General features: G+C 44.0%; 1 protein-coding gene and 6 non-coding genes across 9 annotated transcripts in view; 6 read left to right on the forward strand and 1 right to left on the reverse strand.

The window, feature by feature from the left end:
• The first annotated feature begins 1,056 nt into the window (after positions 1 to 1,056).
• On the forward strand, positions 1,057 to 1,138 carry trnas-cga (transfer RNA serine (anticodon CGA)). The gene has a single exon. It is a non-coding gene; the product is annotated as a tRNA-Ser (tRNA).
• A 234-nt stretch (positions 1,139 to 1,372) lies between these two features.
• On the forward strand, positions 1,373 to 1,454 carry trnas-uga (transfer RNA serine (anticodon UGA)). Its single transcript has one exon. It is a non-coding gene; the product is annotated as a tRNA-Ser (tRNA).
• Positions 1,455 to 2,802: 1,348 nt separating this feature from the next.
• On the forward strand, positions 2,803 to 2,884 carry trnas-cga (transfer RNA serine (anticodon CGA)). Its single transcript has one exon. It is a non-coding gene; the product is annotated as a tRNA-Ser (tRNA).
• A 524-nt stretch (positions 2,885 to 3,408) lies between these two features.
• Positions 3,409 to 3,490, forward strand: trnas-uga (transfer RNA serine (anticodon UGA)). Its single transcript has one exon. It is a non-coding gene; the product is annotated as a tRNA-Ser (tRNA).
• A 232-nt stretch (positions 3,491 to 3,722) lies between these two features.
• On the forward strand, positions 3,723 to 3,804 carry trnas-cga (transfer RNA serine (anticodon CGA)). Its single transcript has one exon. It is a non-coding gene; the product is annotated as a tRNA-Ser (tRNA).
• Positions 3,805 to 4,345: 541 nt separating this feature from the next.
• trnas-uga (transfer RNA serine (anticodon UGA)) lies at positions 4,346 to 4,427 on the forward strand. Its single transcript has one exon. It is a non-coding gene; the product is annotated as a tRNA-Ser (tRNA).
• A 1,828-nt stretch (positions 4,428 to 6,255) lies between these two features.
• adcy8 (adenylate cyclase 8 (brain)) overlaps positions 6,256 to 19,955 on the reverse strand; it is a 24,565-nt gene continuing 10,865 nt past the window's right edge. The window contains exons 8-18 of one of the 3 annotated variants that reach the window (XM_086172182.1): positions 18,553 to 18,750; positions 14,504 to 14,604; positions 14,045 to 14,246; positions 12,405 to 12,494; positions 11,926 to 12,098; positions 10,373 to 10,451; positions 10,125 to 10,283; positions 8,772 to 8,918; positions 8,601 to 8,693; positions 8,091 to 8,205; positions 6,256 to 7,415 (exon numbers count right to left, since the gene is read on the reverse strand). In XM_086172182.1, coding sequence (XP_086028308.1) covers positions 6,898 to 7,415; positions 8,091 to 8,205; positions 8,601 to 8,693; positions 8,772 to 8,918; positions 10,125 to 10,283; positions 10,373 to 10,451; positions 11,926 to 12,098; positions 12,405 to 12,494; positions 14,045 to 14,246; positions 14,504 to 14,604; positions 18,553 to 18,750 — 1,875 coding nt within the window. In that variant the 3' untranslated portion in view covers positions 6,256 to 6,897. Of the gene's footprint in view, positions 7,416 to 8,090; positions 8,209 to 8,600; positions 8,694 to 8,771; positions 8,919 to 10,124; positions 10,284 to 10,372; positions 10,452 to 11,925; positions 12,099 to 12,404; positions 12,495 to 14,044; positions 14,247 to 14,503; positions 14,605 to 18,552; positions 18,751 to 19,955 lie in introns of all 3 variants that reach the window. The other 2 variants (XM_086172181.1, XM_086172183.1) reach the window with 2 other exon arrangements.

Consider the following 19,955-nt stretch of genomic DNA (forward strand, 5'->3'; position numbering starts at 1 on the left):
AAACTTCTCGGTTACTCCTACAGCACACCGTACCAGTGTCTCACAGCTAGCATACATGTCCTGCACCAGTCTAACATACTTCTCTGCCACTCCAGACTTTCTCATACAATACCAGAGCTCCTCTCTTGGCACCCTGTCACTTTGTCCTCTTGATCTTCCTTGTCACCAGAGTCATCCTACAGACCACCATCCTATGCTGTCTGGCTACACTCTCACCTACAACTACTTTGCAGTCACTGATCTCTTTCAGGTTACCTCGTCTATACAAGATGTAGTCTACCTGCGTGCTCCTACCTCCGCTCTTATAAGTTACCCTATGTTCTTGTTTTTTTCTGGAAAAAGGTGTTCACTACAGCCATTTCCATCCTTTTTGCAAAATCTACCACCATCTGTCCCTCTGCATTCCTATCCTGGATACCAAATCTGCCCATCACTTCTTCATCCCCTCTATTGCCTTCACCGACATGTCCATTGAAGTCTGCACCAGTGACCACTCTCTCATTTCTGGTAATATTCTGCATCACTTCATCTAACTCATTCCAGAACTTTCCCTGCTCTTCAGATTCACATCCCACCTGCGGGGCATAGCCGCTAACAACATTGAGCATCACACCTTCAATTTCCAGTTTCAGACTCATAAGTCTATCTGACATTCTTTTCACCTCTAGGACGTTCCTAACAAACTCCTCCTTCAAGATAACTCCTACTCCATTTCTCTTCTTGTCAGCACCATAATAGTACAACTTAAAGCTGCTCCTAAGCTTCTAGCCTTACTACCTTTCCACCTGGTCTCCTGGACACACAGTATATCCACCTTCCTTCTCTGCATCATGTCCACCAACTCTCTACCTTTTCCTGTCATAGTCCCAACATTCAAAGTCCCTCCTCTCAGTCCCAGACTCTTTCCTTTACTCTTCTCTCTCTGTTTCCAAACACACCTTCCTCCTCTCCACTTCTTCCAGCCATTCAGCAGAGAACAGTGACGTAGCAACCACGGCATCGTCTGCAAACAACATCACTTGTTTATGACAAAAGTGCAAGAATCACCCCAGAACAGCTGTGATGGCCGAGAGGTGAAGGCGTTGGACTCGAAATCCAATGGGGTTTCCCCGCGCAGGTTCGAACCCTGCTCACAGCGAGCGCTTCCTTTGCTTCTCTTGATTGATTCTTGGTGTGCTGACAGCACGACGGTTCATCTCCAGCCCAAAACATTTTAACCACCTCGCTTTTCTTTAGGGAACTTGCTCCAGCCATTGATCCTGGGCAGATAACTGCCTTGGTGCTGTTGCAGTGGGTAGCTTAGCATAGCAACTATAGCATCATCTGCAGGCAACATGGGTTGGAGACAAATTGCAAGAGTCATTGAAGAGCAGCTGTGATGGCCGAGAGGTTAAGGCGTTGGACTTGAAATCCAATGGGGTTTCCCCGCGCAGGTTCGAGTCCTGCTCACAGCGACAGCCAGGGGCCGGTGATGGTTGGTGACCAACCACGACAGCTGGATGATCTGATTATTATGCTTGTGCTTGAAGTCACTCAGGTTCAAGCCGAACAACTATTCCAAGTGGATCAGCTTCATCTGACACATGTTGGCAGTGCTTCTCCAGAGGTCGACAGCTGAAACCGTCAAGACTTCTTTGAATCCACAGCAGTTTGAAATTCCAGTTACAAAGCCATACAAGTCATTGTACGCCCTCTGTTTTGCCTTTACTACCTCTATCTTTACCTTACATTGTATCTCCCTGAACTCCTGTCTGTTCTCGACCAACTCTACCTTTTCCTGTCATAGTGCCGATATTCAAAGTCCCTCCTCTCAGCCTCAGGCTCTTTCCTTTCCTCTTCTCTCTCTGCTTTCGAACACGCCTTCCTCCTCTCCTTCTTTGATCTACAATAGCCCAATTTCTTCTGGTACCCTGTAGGTCATCGGTAACAATAGCGGTTGTTGTTAACCCGGGCTTCGACCGATCCAGTGTGATCTGGTTATTATGATCAATTCCCATGTTTGGCTTTGGCAAGAGTTTTACACCAGATGCCCTTCCTGATGCAACCCTCTGCATTTATCTGGACTTAGGACTAGCTCGGGGACACACCGGCCAGTGCCGCCCTGAGGCTGCATTGTCCTCTTTGAAATCTGTGTTTGTATATTATGTAGTATACTTGAAGTCACTTAGGTTCAAGCCAAGCAACCATTAGAGGTCCAAGTGGATCAGCTTCATCTGACACAAGTTGGCAGTGCCTCTCCAGAGGTTGACAGCTGCGACGCTCAAGACATCTCTGAATCCACAGCAGAGTTCTACATTCTCATTACAAAGTCCATGTTGACAAACTTCTCTCCTCTGGAAGTGTTTTGATAGCCTTTCTTCTACAGTGCCATTGTGGGGACACTTTGGAGCAAACCACTGCTCTCCACTCAGAAATGCTTGAATTTCACAGATGGTGCAGCCAACTAATGACCGACTCTCGTGTCAGGTCTCTCAACTTTCCTACCAGCTGAGCTGCACCGCAGCTCTACAGGACAATAAATCAGCCTCAAATCATTTGAGAACTACAACCTCAAACTCTAAGTTTTGTCACTTATTCCAACCATCAGCAGAGAACAGTGACATAGCAACTACAGCATCATCATCTTCAGCAGGGGTCGGGAACCTCTTTGACTGGAAGAGCCATAAAAGCCATAGCGCAGATCCAAATGCAAATTTCTCTGTCCACGCAGCCCGGACTGCACGGTAATCATCGTCTTTTTTTTTCTTTTCGCCACCGGAAGAGCCATAGGTTCCCGACCGCTGATCTGCAGCATCAAGAACAGCTGTGATGGCCGAGAGGTGAAGGCGTTGGACTCGAAATCCAATGGGGTTTCCCCACGCAGGTTCGAACCCTGCTCACAGCGAGCACAACAGCATCATGTCACACTGAAGTTACTTTTATAGTACCAAGGCTGTTCCTGGGAAAACATCAGTGATGTCCCTTTCAACAAGGGACAGTTCCAGCGTAACAAAGTGGATCACCTTCCTCTGGCAGAGGTTGGTGGTGCTTCTCCCGAACCACCAGATTTGATGCTCATACCAAGGTACTGGCAAAGTAAGGATTGCTCACTAGAACATCCATGTCTGCTGGCTGTTGACCTTTGGAACACTGCCCTGCTGGGCAGCTATCAAGTTACTTTAAGGTCTGCAAACAAGCTCAGTGGATCTCAGTACAACTTGAAGTTGCTCACATTTAGGCGGAAGAACCATTAACCAAGTTGGTCACACTGTAGACCCAGCACCAAGTTAGGTCCTATCAGGTGGAACATCATCCTGCTTGGAGCAGCAAAAGATCGACTCCAACCGGAAGAAACCCTTTTAACTGTACAACATTAAGTCTTCCTTGAAGGTCACAAAAGAGGCCATGTCATGAAGAACTTAAATATGGGCTGTGATGGCCGAGTGGTTAAGGCGTTGGACTTGAAATCCAATGGGGTTTCCCCGCGCAGGTTCAAGTCCTGCTCACAGCGACAGTCAGAGTGAGTTTTGGGATACTTTGCGATGGGCTGACTTGGCTATATGATACCTGACCCTCCATCAAGTGATGCAGGAGCTCTTCTGATGGATCAGACATTGAACATCAAAAACAAGTGGTGGTTCAAGATGTTCCTTGTTTGGAACGTGCTCAGTGATCTTCCTCTTTCATAAATGTTTTTCCGATCAGGTACTTTTCAGAAAACTGACTGAAGCCGCACAAGAACAGCTGTGATGGCCGAGAGGTTAAGGCGTTGGACTCGAAATCCAATGGGGTTTCCCCGCGCAGGTTCGAACCCTGCTCACAGCGACTATTGCACAGGACTTGTGTCATGTCTGTACAACCTTCTTTTGAACTTCAAGTCATATCTCCTGCAGCTTCAAACTGCTTTTCACCAAAACTTGGTTCCAACGTGTCCAAGAGCATCGGCAACACCAGACAGATAAGGAAGGATTGAGCACGGCAACAGGTTGACGGCTATGATACTCAAGATCTTGGGCTGAAAATGCACCTTGTTGGTAACCCCAAGCACTACAGTGGTCATGTTTGGACAATGCAGTGATTCCAGAACCTTGGCCTGAGAGACGCTAACTAGTCAAGGCCTATCAAGTCATAAGTTTGGTCCAAGCAGGTGGAACCTTGTCCTACTTCATTCCACCCGCCTCGCACTTGGGAGGACACTCATCCCTGATAGTCCGATGCACCAACGACAGCAGACAACTGCCCTTCTCAACTTCATCCATTCTGATAGTCCAACATGTACCTTCTTTAAGGTCCCAACAGACAACGCTCAGTTGCTTGTTTACTCTGTCCAAAAAAAGTGCACTCACTGTGAGTCCTCCTTACGTGGGCTGTGATGGCCGAGCGGTTAAGGCGTTGGACTTGAAATCCAATGGGGTTTCCCCGCGCAGGTTCGAACCCTGCTCACAGCGACCTCTGCAGATTCTCCTCTTACAAAATGCCTTATGTCTGTGGAGATTCTCGGTCATGTAAATTCTGGTCAAAATCTTTTTTTGCCGTGGCAACTGGACTTGAGTTTCTTCACTTGAAGACTCCCCCCCCCCCCCCCTCATCTGAGGCTTTTTCAGTTCTGAACAGAAGAAATTCAAGTCGAGTTACCATGACAAGAAGATTTTGACAAGGATCCACTCGGTGAACACCAACTTTTTATGCTAACTGTCCCAAAAGCAATGGCCTTGTTCATCTGTCCTTCCCACTCTGGAGTCCTAACCGTTGGCTGAGAGCTTGTGTCTTTGCCATCTTGGATTCCACAGGTGGATTCCACGGACTTCTTCTACGCACAGATCGACTGCTTTTGTTAAATAAATGGTGAAGCTGCTGGTGTCCTCGTCTGAGGACGCTGGATGGGCCTGAGACGGACACATAAAGGTTCACTTAAGAAGCTGCCCTCCATCAAGAGCTGTCTCAGACTCCCAAACTTTTACAGCACCTGGATTTCCTGCTTCTACACCTTCAACATTTGGTACCCAAAGACTCCCTCATGCATGCTCTTGGTAAAACCCCTTCGTTTAGCCCCACGGCCGCGCGCGCACGGGCAACAGGTGCGCAGGTCCAGAGTCTTACCTTCTGAAGAGCTTCTTCTTGTCCTTCTCCCGCCCGGAGGAGCCGCGAGCCCGTCCCCGTTCCTCCGGTCCGCCAAGGAGTCCGGTGTCTTCCGACGGACCCGGAAGCGTCGAGTCTCGCGCCCCGGGCTGTGACGTCACGGGCGTCCACTCGCTGTCGCTTCCGCCTCCGGCGGCGAGCCGAGGCGCGCGCGGGAAACCGCCGAGCGACGCAGCCGATTGGCCGACAGGGCCGCGTTCACGGACCCCCGGAAATACCAGTTAGCGCATAAACACGGGGTTTATTTCCGCCAATCACAGACGAGAACAGGGTTCCGGGTTTGAGTTCCCTGAAGAAGCAGAACTTCTCCAGCACCAGATCCAAAGCACTACTTATACTAGTACTACTGCTGCTACTACGACTGGTACTACTACTACTACTACTATGGCTACTATTCCTGCTACAACAACTACTACTATCACTGTGACGACAACTACTGCGACTAGTACCACTTACAACTACTGCTTTCACTACTAGAATTACTACGACTACTTTTACTCCGGCTCCAACAACAACAACTACTAGTACTGTGGTAACTACTATCACTGCTACCACAACTACTGCAACTACCAGTGCTACTATCACTATTAGTACAACTACTGAGGCTTCTACGAGAATTACTACCACTACTACTACTTTTACTATTGTTACTACTACTACTACTACTACTACTGCTACTGCTGGTAGAATAACTACTAGTAATTACCACCGCTTAAACGACTACATCTGTTATTGCAACACCTACTATTACAACTTTTACAGCTAGTACTACTTCAACTACTAGTCCTACTATTACCGCTACCACTTCTACTACTACTAGGGCTACGACCTACTACTATTACTGTGACTACCACTACTGCTACTACTATTTGGATGACTACTACGACAACTAGTACTTTTACTGCTACTCTTATTATTACAGATACCATTTACCAATTACAAAAACTTCTACTGACGGCGATAATACTATTTTGTCATAGTAACGGTATTTTTTATGATCATAATTATTAAACTGATGCTAAGACCGGGCAGAGGGGCGGAGCTTAACCTGGATGGTCTGCTGTTGGAGGTCATCTGAGGTCACTGGAGGTAGTTTGGGCTGGTCGGAGGGATGAAGGACGGCAGGAACTCGGCTTGTAAAAAAATTAGACCCCTTTATTGTGTTTATAAAAGAAATAGAAAACAGAAAGATGGACAGCGGAGGGGGTACAAAGTGGGGGTGGAAACCAGAGGAGCCTCAGAGTGCCGGGGTTCAGGGGGCCGAACCCCGAGGGTCCGACTCGACCGGGAAACGATCCGGCGCTTCGGCTCCGGGCTCAGATACAAGGGTCATCAGCGAAAGTACAAGTACTGCATACAGGAATACACACGGGTATTTATACTCCTTTTAGATCCAACTCCGAGAAGACGCCGGGTGACGTTGGGTTTCCGATCCGATCCCTTTCAGCCCGACGGATTTTCTCGTTTTTAGCGTGAATATCCGACGCGGCCTTTAGTTTTGGGGTTCCCTCCGGCTGGTGTTTCTTTTTCTTTTTCTTTGGAGTTTGTTTTTCAATCATGTACAGCTTTTTATTCCTGCGACTTGAATGAAAAAAAGTATCGGAACAAAATCTTTGCATAGTAAAAACATAGTAATAACATCGTAACAACATTGTAATAACATAAACAAAACTCCTCCAACCGGAAAACAGCTTCCGCCGAGCCCTGGACTCGAGCGCCAGGACTACTTCCGGCCTCCCGGAGTTCCTCGCCGGAGGTCATCCGACCCCCGCCGTCCCTTCAGGACAGCTCGGTCTTGTCCGCGGCCTCGGCGTGATGGCCCCCGGCGCCGCCGCCGCCGCCGCCGCCGTCGGAGCCGCTGGTCGCTAACAACGTCCTCCTGTTGTAGTGATGGTGACCCTTCATGATGCCCGAGTTGTTGTTCTCGTTGAGGATCTGCTTCTGCTTCTGCCGGTTGAGCGACTGGACCAGGCTGAGCACCACGGTGGCCAGCGAGTACTGGCCCGTCATCTTGCGCGGCTGCAGGATGAGCGGGTTGGGCTGCACGCGGCCCGACAGGAAGTGCGTCCGGATCTTGCCCTCCTGCTCGCTGATGCCCTTCACGTAGATCTCGCCGCGGTACTCGAAGGCGAAGCCGCGCTCCTTCAGGATGCCGAAGGTCTCCTCGGGCACCTGGATCTTGCCGCTGACGCCGGTGCTGTCCATGCGGCTCGCCAGGTTCACCGTCTTCCCCCAGATGTCGTACTGAGGCTTCTTGGCGCCGATCACGCCCGCCACCACCGAGCCGTGGGCCATGCCTGCGGACGGGATCCAGAAGGTACCGAGAAGGTTCGTCCTGAAAGCACCTTCTACATGTTCAATACCTGAGTGGAGGACAGGGAACTGACCTGCTGATTGACAGGGGAACTTTTTGATTGACAGGTGAACTTTCTGATTGACGGGTAAAGAACCTACTGACTGATAGGTGAACTTTTTGATTGACAGATGGACCTCCTGATTGACAGGTGGACTTTTTGATTGACAGGTGGACTTTTTGATTGACAGGTAAAGAACCTAATGATTGACAGGTGAACTTTTTGATTGACAGGTGAACTTTCTGATTGACGGGTAAAGAACCTACTGATTGATAGGTGAACTTTTTGATTGACAGCTGAACTTTTTGATTGACAGATGGACCTCCTGATTGACAGGTGGACTTTTTGATTGACAGGTAAAGAACCTAATGATTGACAGGTGAACTTTTTGATTGACAGGTGAACTTTCTGATTGACAGGTAAAGAACCTAATGATTGACAGGTGAACTTCTTGATTGACAGATGGACCTCCTGATTGACGGGTGGACTTTTTGATTGACAGGCGAACTTTCTGTTTGCCAGGTAAAGAACCTAATGATTGACATGTGAACGTTTTGATTGACAGGTGAACTTTTTGATTGACAGATGGACCTCCTGATTGACAGGTAAAGCTCTCACCGATGCGGAGCTCGAAGTTGTTGAAGGAGTGCTTGTTGATCTCCTCGATGCTCTCGTTCAGGGCGATGGCGAAGTCGGCCAGAGCACAGAGGTGACCCCACTTATCTTCACACTGCTGCTGGAGGGGGAGGGGGAGCTTCTTCACCTTCATCATCATCATCATCATCATTATCATCATCATCATCATCATCATCATCATCATCACTCATCTTCATCATCATCTCCTTCCATCCCATCATGAAAGTCAAAAACACAAAACAATGACACCCACACACACACACACACATACACACACACACACACACACACACACACACACAGTCCAAACATACATGCATTGTATATACATGGGATGTGTATGAGTTACTACACTGTTATTACACATTACTACATGTTATTACACTATAATTACACTGTTAACACTGAAGTTGTGTGTGTGTGTGAGTGTGTATGTGTGTGTGTGTGCAGAGGTGCAGGCGTGATGGTCTGGCGGGGCAGGTGAAAGGTCACCTGCTTCTCGGGCGACAGGCCGGACACGGCCATGTAGGTGCTTCCGATGGTCTTGATCTTCTCGATGTCCTGGAATCGTTCTTCGCCGAGCAACTGCGACAGAAACAGGAAGCGAGAGGCGTCCGTTACCTCTGCGGGGGGGCGACGGGGGGGTCGGGCGGCGGCTCTGACCTCGTCGAAGTCCGCGATGATCTCGTTGAGGAGGCGTAGACACTCCACGCCCTGGTTGTTCATCTCCGTCTGGGAGTAGAAGTCTGCGAAGCCCGGGATGGAGGCGAACATCACGCCCACCGCGTCGTACGACTGCGAGTACAGCTCCTAAGCAAACAAGATGGCCGCCGTGAGGAGGAGCGGGGGGGCCACGGAGGTCGGAGGTCATCGGCGGCCCGTCGGCGCGGCCTCGGCCACAGGGGGGCGCCGTTCGGCCGCGCGAGGAACCTTTGTCGCCGTGGCGACGTCAGCGGTGACATCACAGGGTTTATGAAGAAGAATCCAATCATCGATCACGATCACCATTGATTCCCTTTCGTTCAATATCCTTCCAATCGTTAGCTTTGATTTCCCCTCCTTCGTTTCCTTTGATCTCTTTGATTTGGCTTTCTATGATTTCCTTGGATTTAAATTCCACTCATTTGCTTTGATCTCACTTTCTTTGATCTATTTTATTTTCACCCAATTCAATATCAATGTGATATCCTTTGATATCCTTTCTCCTGATTGAAATTCATCTGATTCCATTTGATTTGATGTCATTTTATCACTTCCTTTGATTTATTTTCATTGAATTTCCTTCAATTCAATTTCCTTTGATTTGATTCCCTTGGATTTATTTTCCTTCAATTTACTGTGAATAAATATCCTTTTTTATTTCACTTTAGACGATTATTTCCTTTTCATAAATTTGCTTTGATCTCACTTCCATTGATTCATTTTGTTTTCATTCAAATCCTTTGATTTTCCTTTTCTCCTGATTGAACATAATTGGCTTCCATTCACTTTGTTTTGATATCCTTTGAAGTCATTTCGTTTGATTTCATTCCTCAGCTTTCCCTTCCTTTGATTTGTTTTGATTTAATTTTTTTGGATAGAATATCCTTTTATTTATTTTTTTAATTTAACGGCGTGAATATATATTTACATTTTTTTTTATATGATTCCCTTTTATTTAATTTACCCTAAATTTCTTTCATTTACTATCCTTTAATTCCACTTCCTTTGATCTATTTCCCTTACTTTGATTTCTTTGGATTTTAACTTCGTTTTGGCTGATTTCCTTTTCATTGATTTGCTTTGACTTAACTTCCTTCGACTTATTTCAATTTATTTTCGTTGATTTAATTTCCTTTTATTAATTTTTTTTAATTTTATTTTAATTTTACCACATTACTTCCTTGAATTTCATTTCCTTTGATTTGTCTCCCTTTCATTTCATTCCCCTTAAATTCCTTTCATTTAAAATCCTTTGATTTCATTTCCTTTGATTCAAACGGACTCCGTTTGATGTCGCGTTCCCGGCGGACGGACCTCGTTGTCGCGGTCCTTCTCCAGGAAGTGTCTGGCCACGTGGCTGGGCAGGATGTTCCTCAGCATGTTCTCGTTATGTTCTCGCAGCTCCTTCATCTCGTTGATCTCCTCCTTGGCCTGGACGCGCCACAGGAAGTCCAACCTGGCGGTGTACTCCAGCTGGGGGGGGGGGGGGGGGCAGAGGAGGTCACGTGATCAACAACGCCAGGTTGACAGAAGCTTGGAAGAAGAAGGAGGCGGAGATGAACCTGCTGGCCGTGGTAGAAGACGGCGAGGAGGAACATGGCCATCAGCAGCAGAGACGTCTCCTTGGTTCCCAGGAAGTTCCTGTCGGCGGCGGCAGAGCGAGGAGGTCATTAACGCCGCCGTCGCCGCCAGTGGTCACCCTTTGATCCGACGTTTTTTTTTTTTTCTTCTCACATTTGGGTGGAGGAGAAGGTCAGAGACACCTCCATCTAACGCGACCTTTGACCTTTTCACAGCAATTAATGAAGCCAGAACATCCTCGCAACCGTGTTATAGTACATTAATGATGCACGTTAAAACGACGCCATATATAGATTATACCATTATAAACATAATACAGTTACATGATAAAACACATTATGACGAAATATCATGATTACAACCGTATCATTAATATAAAACGTAGACAATTAAAATCAGTTTTCTTTATAGAATTCATTTGTTTTTGACCAACTTATATATACTCATGCATCCATCCTCTATACTGCTTACCTGCATACACACCTATATATATGAATATAGATGCATGTGTGAAGATATTCATTCATTGATTATCTATATATACACATATACATACATACATGTATGTATATATATATATATATATACAAAAACATTGATTAATTAATCAATTATACATTTACCAAACTGCTTATTCTGCAATGTATATGAATCTTATGTAAAGATATTCATTCATTTATTATATTTATATATATCCATGTACACACATGAATAAAATATATGTATATATAAATATATATATATACATTAATAATTATACTTTTAATTTATTGAATTAATTCATTCAATTAATTAATTGATAAGTATACTTTTGCCAAACTGCTTATTCTGCATAAACATTGTATACATATATATATATACACATATATATACGTATATATATATATATATGCAAATCTAAATATATTCATTAATTCATTCCTTATGTATATATATCCATGTATCAATATACACATGTATATATAAATGTATACGCGCTCATGTATATTTAAAGAAATATATATACATGTATAAAAATGATGCATATATATGTACATTTATACATGTATATATAAACCTGTTCATAAGATAAGATAAGATAAGAACAGCTTTATTAATCCCGAAGGAAATTGTTGTGCCAGAGTAACAGAAAATATAACAGTAATAAATAATAAAAAGAAAAGGCAGAATTAGAAATAAAAATAAACTATAAACTATAAAGTGTCTCAGTGAAACTATAAAGTGTCTTAGTAAACAAGTGAGGTAAGGAGTGCACCATAGTATGATAAAAAGAAAAATTGTAGTGTAGCTGTTATGAAATGAAATATTGCACAGTTCTGAATATTGCACAGATATAAAATGTATGTATATACACAAATATAGAAATTCCTTACATATCCATATATATACACATATATGTATGCCTGTATATGTGTATATATACGTATATAAAAATGGAATTGTTATCTATAGTGCTTCACCTGTGCTCAGGGTGCATATAAATGTATATGAAGTGTGTGTGTGTGTGTGTGTGTGTGTGTGTGTGTGTCCTCACTCGGTGTTGTGGTGGACGGCGTCGTATCGTACGAAGAGCGAGGCGTAGAAGGCCTCGGTGAGCAGCGAGTAGACGGCGATCATCACCAGCAGGACGGCGAGCTTCAGCACCGAGTTGAGCCGCAGGAAGACGGCGCAGGTCACCATGGCGAGGACGCCCGTGAACACGAAGTACTGCGGACGGGAGGGAAGAACTTCAACACTTCAACCACGTCCCAACTCCGCGGAGATGCGAAAAGGTTGGGGTTTTTTTTTTCCGGGCCGCCGGCGCTGTCGTGTCGGATTATCCCGGGCGTTCCTGAACGCCACGCGGCTCCAGACAGGAAGCATCAGGGCTTCAGTTTCCTTTTCCTCTTTTTTTTTTTTTTCTCTCGCTCTGTTTTGACGCCTCCGTCGTCGGCCGGGCGAGATGTCGCTCCGGGCGCCGGCAGATGTCCAGGATGTTTAATTCATCACACACACACACACACACACACACACCTCTGGGTAGAAGCAGATGTCTGGGATGGAGGTCGACTCGTTGAACGTCTGGTTCCTGAAGCTGCTCGGCTTGTCGAAGTCGCACCACAGCTGGGAAAGACCGACGGGGGGGCGGGGTCAGTGCACCAGGCCGTCAGCCAATCAGACGCCACGCCCACAATACAGGAAGTGAAAGGACGGAAAGGAAACTCCGAGAATTCAAAACAAAAGTTTCCAAGGAAGTTAATTAGTTTATTAGTTAATGAGTTGATTAGGGTTGATGATTAATTGCTGGGTAATTATCAAGGGGTTAACTAGAAGTAATGATCTGATTATTAACTATCAAGTATTAAACTTGATACCATATTTCTACTTGTCAACTAAGTGTTATTATCCAGTAGTTAACTAAATCCTCAGGTTCATTAACTAAGTACTTGCATAATTAGCTGGTAATTAACAAGAATACGTGGATGATTAACAAACATCTGGGTGATTATCCAATGATTACCCAGTTATTCAATAATGAACCAATTAACAGATAATTACCGAATAATTATCCAGCAACTAACTCAGTGTTCAGGAAGGTATCTGATATTAACGAAATATTGGGAAGTTGATTCGATAATTAACCAGATACTTAAGTGATTATCTGAAAATTAACTCTTGAATATTGTTTTCACGTGTTAAATTAGAAACTATACTTGGATCAATTATCCAGTGATGATGTAAATACTTCAGTAATAGTACAGTAATTAACTGAATTCTTGGATAATTATCCAATAATTAGATAGATATCGGGGTAATTATTCTAATTACTTTGTTAATGATTCATTAAGTAACAAAATACTTGAGCGATTATCCAGAAATTAACTAGATACTTGGGTAATTGCCCATTAATTAGGTGGATACCTGGGTAGTTATTCAGTAATGGACTATATACTTAGTTAATTCTTCATGACGTCATGAAATACTTAATTATTCAGTAGTTAACTACATACCTGGTCATATAATATATAAATACTTGGGTAATTACTCAGTAGTTAACTACATACCTGGTCATATAATATATAAATACTTGGGTAATTACTCAGTAGTTAACTACATACCTGGTTATATAATATATAAATACTTGGGTAATTACTCAGTAGTTAACTACATACCTGGTCATATAATATATAAATACTTGGGTAATTACTCAGTAGTTAACTACATACCTGGTCATATAATATATAAATACTTGGGTAATTACTCAGTAGTTAACTACATACCTGGTCATATAATATATAAATACTTGGGTAATTACTCAGTAGTTAACTACATACCTGGTCATATAATATATAAATACTTGGGTAATTACTCAGTAGTTAACTACATACCTGGTCATATAATATATAAATACTTGGGTAATTACTCAGTAGTTAACTACATACCTGGTCATATAATATATAAATACTTGGGTAATTCTTCATGACGTCATGAAATACTTGTGTAATTACCCAAAAATGAACTAAATACTTGGGTTATTATCCAATAATTAGCCAACTCCTCAACTCAAACTGAACTAAACCCAACTAAATAAGTAATTATCCAGAAACGACATCGTTACTTTGGTAAATATCGGATAATTACGAAGACGGCGGCGTCGGGACGGACGGACTCACGATGTTGATCATGGCGGCCAGGAAGTTGATGAGGATGGAGACGAAGATGACCACGTTGCGGGCGGCGTAGGTCTCGTTGATCCAGCAGCAGGCCTTCCTCAGGACCAGGGGCAGACACTTGTAGTCCTCGGCCGTCGTCACGACGACCAGGCAGGAGTGGAGCACGATGAGCACGGAGAACTGGGTCACCATGGTAACCATCCTGCGGCGGCGGCGGCGACACGCGGACGCTTTTAAGGCGGGCGACGGCGCGCGGACGCAGGACAATACTGCTCACATTCAAAACCTTTTGTTTTGGACTTGGGGGCGGAGCCTGAGGGGCGGAGCCACTTCCTGCCTGATTTGCAGGTCGACTTCCTGTTTATTTCTCTCGTTGTTGTTTTTTTTCTTACAGTACAGGAAAAAAAAAAACCCAATCGATGGATCAATCGAGGTGAACCGCTCGTCGCCCTGCTTTACCTGGCCGACGGCAGCAGACTCTGGATAGTGGTGATGAAGATGAGCACGATGAAGGCGCAAACCAGGTTGGACTTGAACACCTCATCCCTCATCTGGGAGTACTGCGCCAGCGGGGGCAGAGGAGAAGAGGAAGAGGAGGAAGAGGAAGGTGAGGAGGTGGACCAGGACGCTCGGCAGCCTCGTCTCGGTCTCCACACACCAACACGCCACGGATCTCCACCACAAGCGGTAGAGAAAGACGCCGGGCGGGAGGGAGGGGGCGGGCGGCGCCGGGGGTTCACCGTGCTAACCGCTACCTGGCTGCTAGCTGCTAGCTGCTCTCTTTGAAATGGTGATTCCGACGGTTTATGATCCGTCAGTTGCTATCTTTTAACTGTTAGCTTCTGACTTTAGCTGTTAGCCTCCGACTCTTAGCTTCTGAGATGATGAGATGCGATGAGAACAACTTTATTAATCCCGAAGGAAATTGTTGTGCTAGAGTTTCAAGTACAAAAACATAACAGTAATAGATAATAGTAGAAAGGAGGTGTTCTGCCCGTTATACCTCAGCTTCTGTCTTTTAACCGTTAGCTCCTAATTCTCACTGTTAGCTTCAAATTTTTAACCGTTAGCTTCCAACTGTTTGCTTGAGGCCCTTATCGATCAGCTTCTGACTTTTATCTGTTAGCATCTATCTTTTTACTGTTAGCTTCTGATTTTAGCTGTTAGCGTCCGACTCTTTGCTTCTGCCCGTTATACGTCAGCTTCTATCTTTTAACCGTTAGCGTCCGACTCTTAGTTTCTGCCCGTTATCCGTCAGCTTCTATCTTTTAACCGTTAGCTCCTAATTCTCACTGTTAGCCTCAAATTTTTAACCGTTAGCTTCCGACCGTTTGCTTGTGGCCCTTATCGATCAGCTTCTGACTTTTATCTGTTAGCATCTATCTTTTTACTGTTAGCTTCTGATTTTAGCTGTTAGCGTCCGACTCTTAGCTTCTGCCCGTTATACGTCAGCTTTTGTCTTTTAACTGTTAGCTCCTAATTCTCACTGTTAGCCTCAAATTTTTAACCGTTAGCTTCCGACTGTTTGCTTGTGGCCCTTATCAATCAGCTTCTAACTTTCATCTGTTAGCATCTATCTTTTAATTGTGAGCTGCTAGCTCTAAAATTGGCTTCAAGCTGTTAGCTTCATCTTTTAATGGTTGATTTTTAATGTTTAACTGTTAGCGTCTAACATTGAACTGTTCATTGCCAAATTTGAACGGTAAACTTCTGTCTGGGCTTCTATCGTTTAGCTGCTAGCGTCCAACTATTATCTACCCTACGCTAATAGGGTAGTTCATTTAATAGTTCATTTTTATTTCTTAACTTTTAGCCTCTAGCATTCAACTGATCGCCTCCAGATTTGAATCGTCAGCTTTTGTCCTTTAACTGTTTAACTTTCATCCTTTCACTGTTGCTAGTTCAAAACTTAGCTTTGAATTTTAAATTCTAACGTTTAACTGTTAGTTACTAGATTTGAAGTGTATGCCTCTGTCCTTTAACTGCTAGCTTTTATCTTTTGACTGCTATCTACAAACTGCTATCTCCTGTCTCTTATTATGTGTTAACGTCTATCTTTTAATTTTTATTTTTAAACTGCTAGCTTCTAATTTCTAACAGTTGCTAGATTTGACCTGTAAGCTTATGTGCTTTAACTAAACTCTTCAATCTTTAAACTGTTAGCTGCTTGCTTCGTACCCTTAGCTTCTAGCTTTAACCCTAACTATTCGCTTCTGTCTTGTAACTGCTAGCTTTTAGCTGCTTGCTGTTAACTCTCGAGCTGCTAACGTCCAACCACAAGCCATTAGCATTGACTTGGTACCTGCCAGCTCTTTAGCTGTAACCCACCACATGCTAGCAGCTAGTAGCCCGAATAAAGGCGGGACTTTGTTTAAAGTCCTTTTTGCGTAGTTGACAGAAATATTTATCGTTTGTGTCTCCGAGAAATAGTGTTGGCATCTTTAGCCGAGAATTTGTTTTATTTTGAAACACCAGCGCGGCCCGACTGGTGACCTCACGTGACCCCCGTGACCTGGCGTGACCTCGCTGCCCCCGTCCTCGCTCCGTGTCTTTCTCAAAGGGTGCTGGGAAATTAGCAAGAGGAGGCTTCGGCGTTCGATCACAACGTTGCCAGAAAGTAAACAAACAAGCCAAAGGTGAAGTCAGAGAAGGAGGGCGGCCCACAGGAAGTCACCACGGTCACTGCGGCGGGCGCCACCGACCCGCCGCCACAAAAACAACTTCTGACATGGCGGGAAATGTGGAGGGGGAGGAGCCAGTGTGAAGGTCAACTCAAAGGTCAAAGGTTATTCATGGATGGAAATAAAAAGAAATGAAAAAAAAAGGACGAAAAAGCCACAGAGGTTCATTGAATTCATCGAAAAAGAAAAGGGAAACATTGAGGGGTTTCAGAGGAGAGAAACTGGGACGACTGGAAAACCGCTGATGGACTTTATGGAAATGTGTTTCCACGGAAACGACGGGAAGTTGCGTTTATGTACCTGGCGAGGATCTAATCGGTCCACTTCAATTCTTTGCAATTATATATGTATGGATGTATGTATGAGGCTGAGAAAAAACACTGCATTTTAATAATCATAATAATAATAATATGATAGTAATATTAGTTATGATGCAATATACCTAAATAATACCATTATAAAAGCAATAGTTGGTAATAATTACAACAATCGTAAAAGTAGTAATAATAATAATATAATATCATAACAACATAAATACTAATGTGGTCATAGTAATGATAATTAAAAGAATAAAACAATAATAGCAATATAATGATAACAATATTAGTTATAAAGCAAGATTATTACCACCACCACCACCACTACTACTAATAATAATGATAGATAACTAACGGTAATACTATTTTAAAAGCAATAGCCATAAATTAATAATAACGACAATAGTAGTAGTAGTAATAGTTATCATAATAATTTTAATAATAATCATAAGAGCAATATGATAGTAATATTAGTTATGATGCAATATTAACACGATTACTGCTACTACCACCACTACTTCTGATATTGAATAAATACCTGACAATAATACTATTATAAAGGCAATAGTAAGTAATAATTACAACAATAGTAAAAGTAGTAATAATAATAATAATATAATATCATAATAACATAAATACTAATGTAGTCATAGTAATAATAATTAGAAGAATAAAACGATAATAGCAATATGATAATAACAGTAGTAGTTATAAAGCAGGATTATTACTACCACCACCACCACCACTAGTAATAATAATGCTAAATAACTAACGGTAATACTATTTTAAAAGCAATTGTCATAAATTAATAATAACAACAATAGTAGTAGTAGTAGTAATGGTTATCATAATAATTATAATAATAATAAAACAATTGGCAATTTAATAATAATATTAGTCATAAAGCAATGGTACCTCTACTACTACTAACACTACCGCTACTCCTACTACTGCTACTAATAATAATAATGAAAAATAACTAACAATAATATGATTAAAGCAATAGTAGCAATATAATAATAACTACTCGTAGTGGTAATGCTGATAATAATGATAATAACGTCAATGTTTTGTCAGGGTTGTATTTGCGTATGATTTGCTGTCATCATTTTGGGTTTCAGTGGCTTCGGTTCGGTCCAGTCAGGAATCGACCCGACACCGGACGGCGGCGAATAACGGGACGGCGAAATATTTCTGTGGTGAAATGATGGCCGATCGTGAAACAAATGACCGGCGGCGCTGCTGAAACCGGGTGCCGGATTTGCTCGTAGAGCAAGAACAGATGTAGGGATGAAACAGTGACCGGGCAAGAAAGATCTCCGACAAGAAGGCGCCGTGCGGTCGGTCGTGATCGGGGATGAGGAAGAAAGAAGGGAAAAAAAAAAAAGGGGTTGCTTCTGGAAAAGCAAAAAAAAAAAGAAAAACAGATGTGAGGAAGGGGAAAGAGGAGAGGGGATAATAATAAAAAAACAAAAAACAAAAAGAGGAATCTGTCTAAAACCCCAGCTACCTTCTCTTCCAGGCTGGAGTCTTTAAACATCAGTGAGAAAGGCTTGATATTCTCTCTCCTCAACTTATCGCCACTCCGTAAGTCGATGGCGCTCTCTATTCGCTTGTTAATTTCCTCAGGACCAGAGTGGACATGCAAAGCTTGTGCGAGATGGTTTGGGAGCAGATTTATCGAATTTCTCGTTAGGGCAGCCAGAGTCTAGGGGGGAAAGCACATGCACACAGAATGAACCCGCTCGTCCCCCTTCGGCTCCATTCAGAGATACAAGTCAACACCAAATTAAACACCCAACAAACAAACAAACAAACAAACAAACAAACAAACGTTCACCACCCACAGGAAAGAAAGAGGAGGTGAAAGGGGGGAACAGAGGAGGAGAAATGCTACTTCAGGGCAAAACCATGCGTCTCATTCACCCGCAGGCGGTTGAGAAATAAAATGTCACCGTATGCAGACGATACTGTGGTTCTTATGCACAAAATATATCACCGTATGCAGACGATACTGTGGTTTACATGGAAGTGCAAGCCAAAATGCAGGCGGGGCCACGATTTCAAGGAAAAGTACCATCATATGCGCGTAACGCTACGATAGAAAAGTAGAACTTGTCGTACTCGGGCGGTGAAGTGGTAAAGACACGATATGCAGATGCACGCCGTGTGTCGTGATAAAGTATCACGGTTCGCAAGACGATGCCGACGTGAATGAACTCGAGCGCGAGCGAAACACGGAAACTGATGAAGGTAAAAGGATTGGACGCGGAAAAACAAACAGGACATTGAAAACAAAAACCGAAACAAAAAGGCAGGATGTCAGAGTCAGTTCACACACTTCGGAATAAAAGATTATGGAAATTTGTTCCCGGGACTTACGAGAAAGTTTCTGAGAGTGAATGAACTTTCAAAATCAAAAAACAAAACTGTGATTTCTTCTCTGAAATAATTTCCTTTTGGTTTGGTGACGACGGCACGCGTCCACAGGGGTCTGTTCGGTGTACTCGAGTACATCCGCAGGTACTCACTGCAGGTGTACTCGAGTACATCCGCAGGTACTCACCGCAGTATTTACAGATGGCGAGCACTAAACGCGTTCTAGATCTCCGATTGTTTTTCCCAGAAAAGCCGATTTTATTTAGCGCGTGACTCGGATGCGCGTCACGTTTCGGAGATGAGTCGCCCCGCGCTCGCTCTTTGACCCGGATTGGCGAAGGCGGCGGCGAGCGTCACGGCCACCGCCGCCGCCGGGCGTGCGGCCGCCCGTGAAAGACGTCCAAACACCAGCGGCGGCGGCGAGCCGACGGCATGAGGACGTCCTGGAGAACCTCCGTGGACTCTGGGCCGGAGCCGCCGCGGAAAACAAAAGATGCGGTCGTCATGGAGACGGAGCACAAACAGATGGAGACG

The sequence above is a fragment of the Fistularia commersonii genome, chromosome 25 (genome assembly GCF_037954325.1).
Source record: "Fistularia commersonii isolate RoL2024-O1a breed Wild chromosome 25, RoL_Fcom_v1.0, whole genome shotgun sequence".
NCBI lineage: Eukaryota > Metazoa > Chordata > Actinopteri > Syngnathiformes > Fistulariidae > Fistularia > Fistularia commersonii.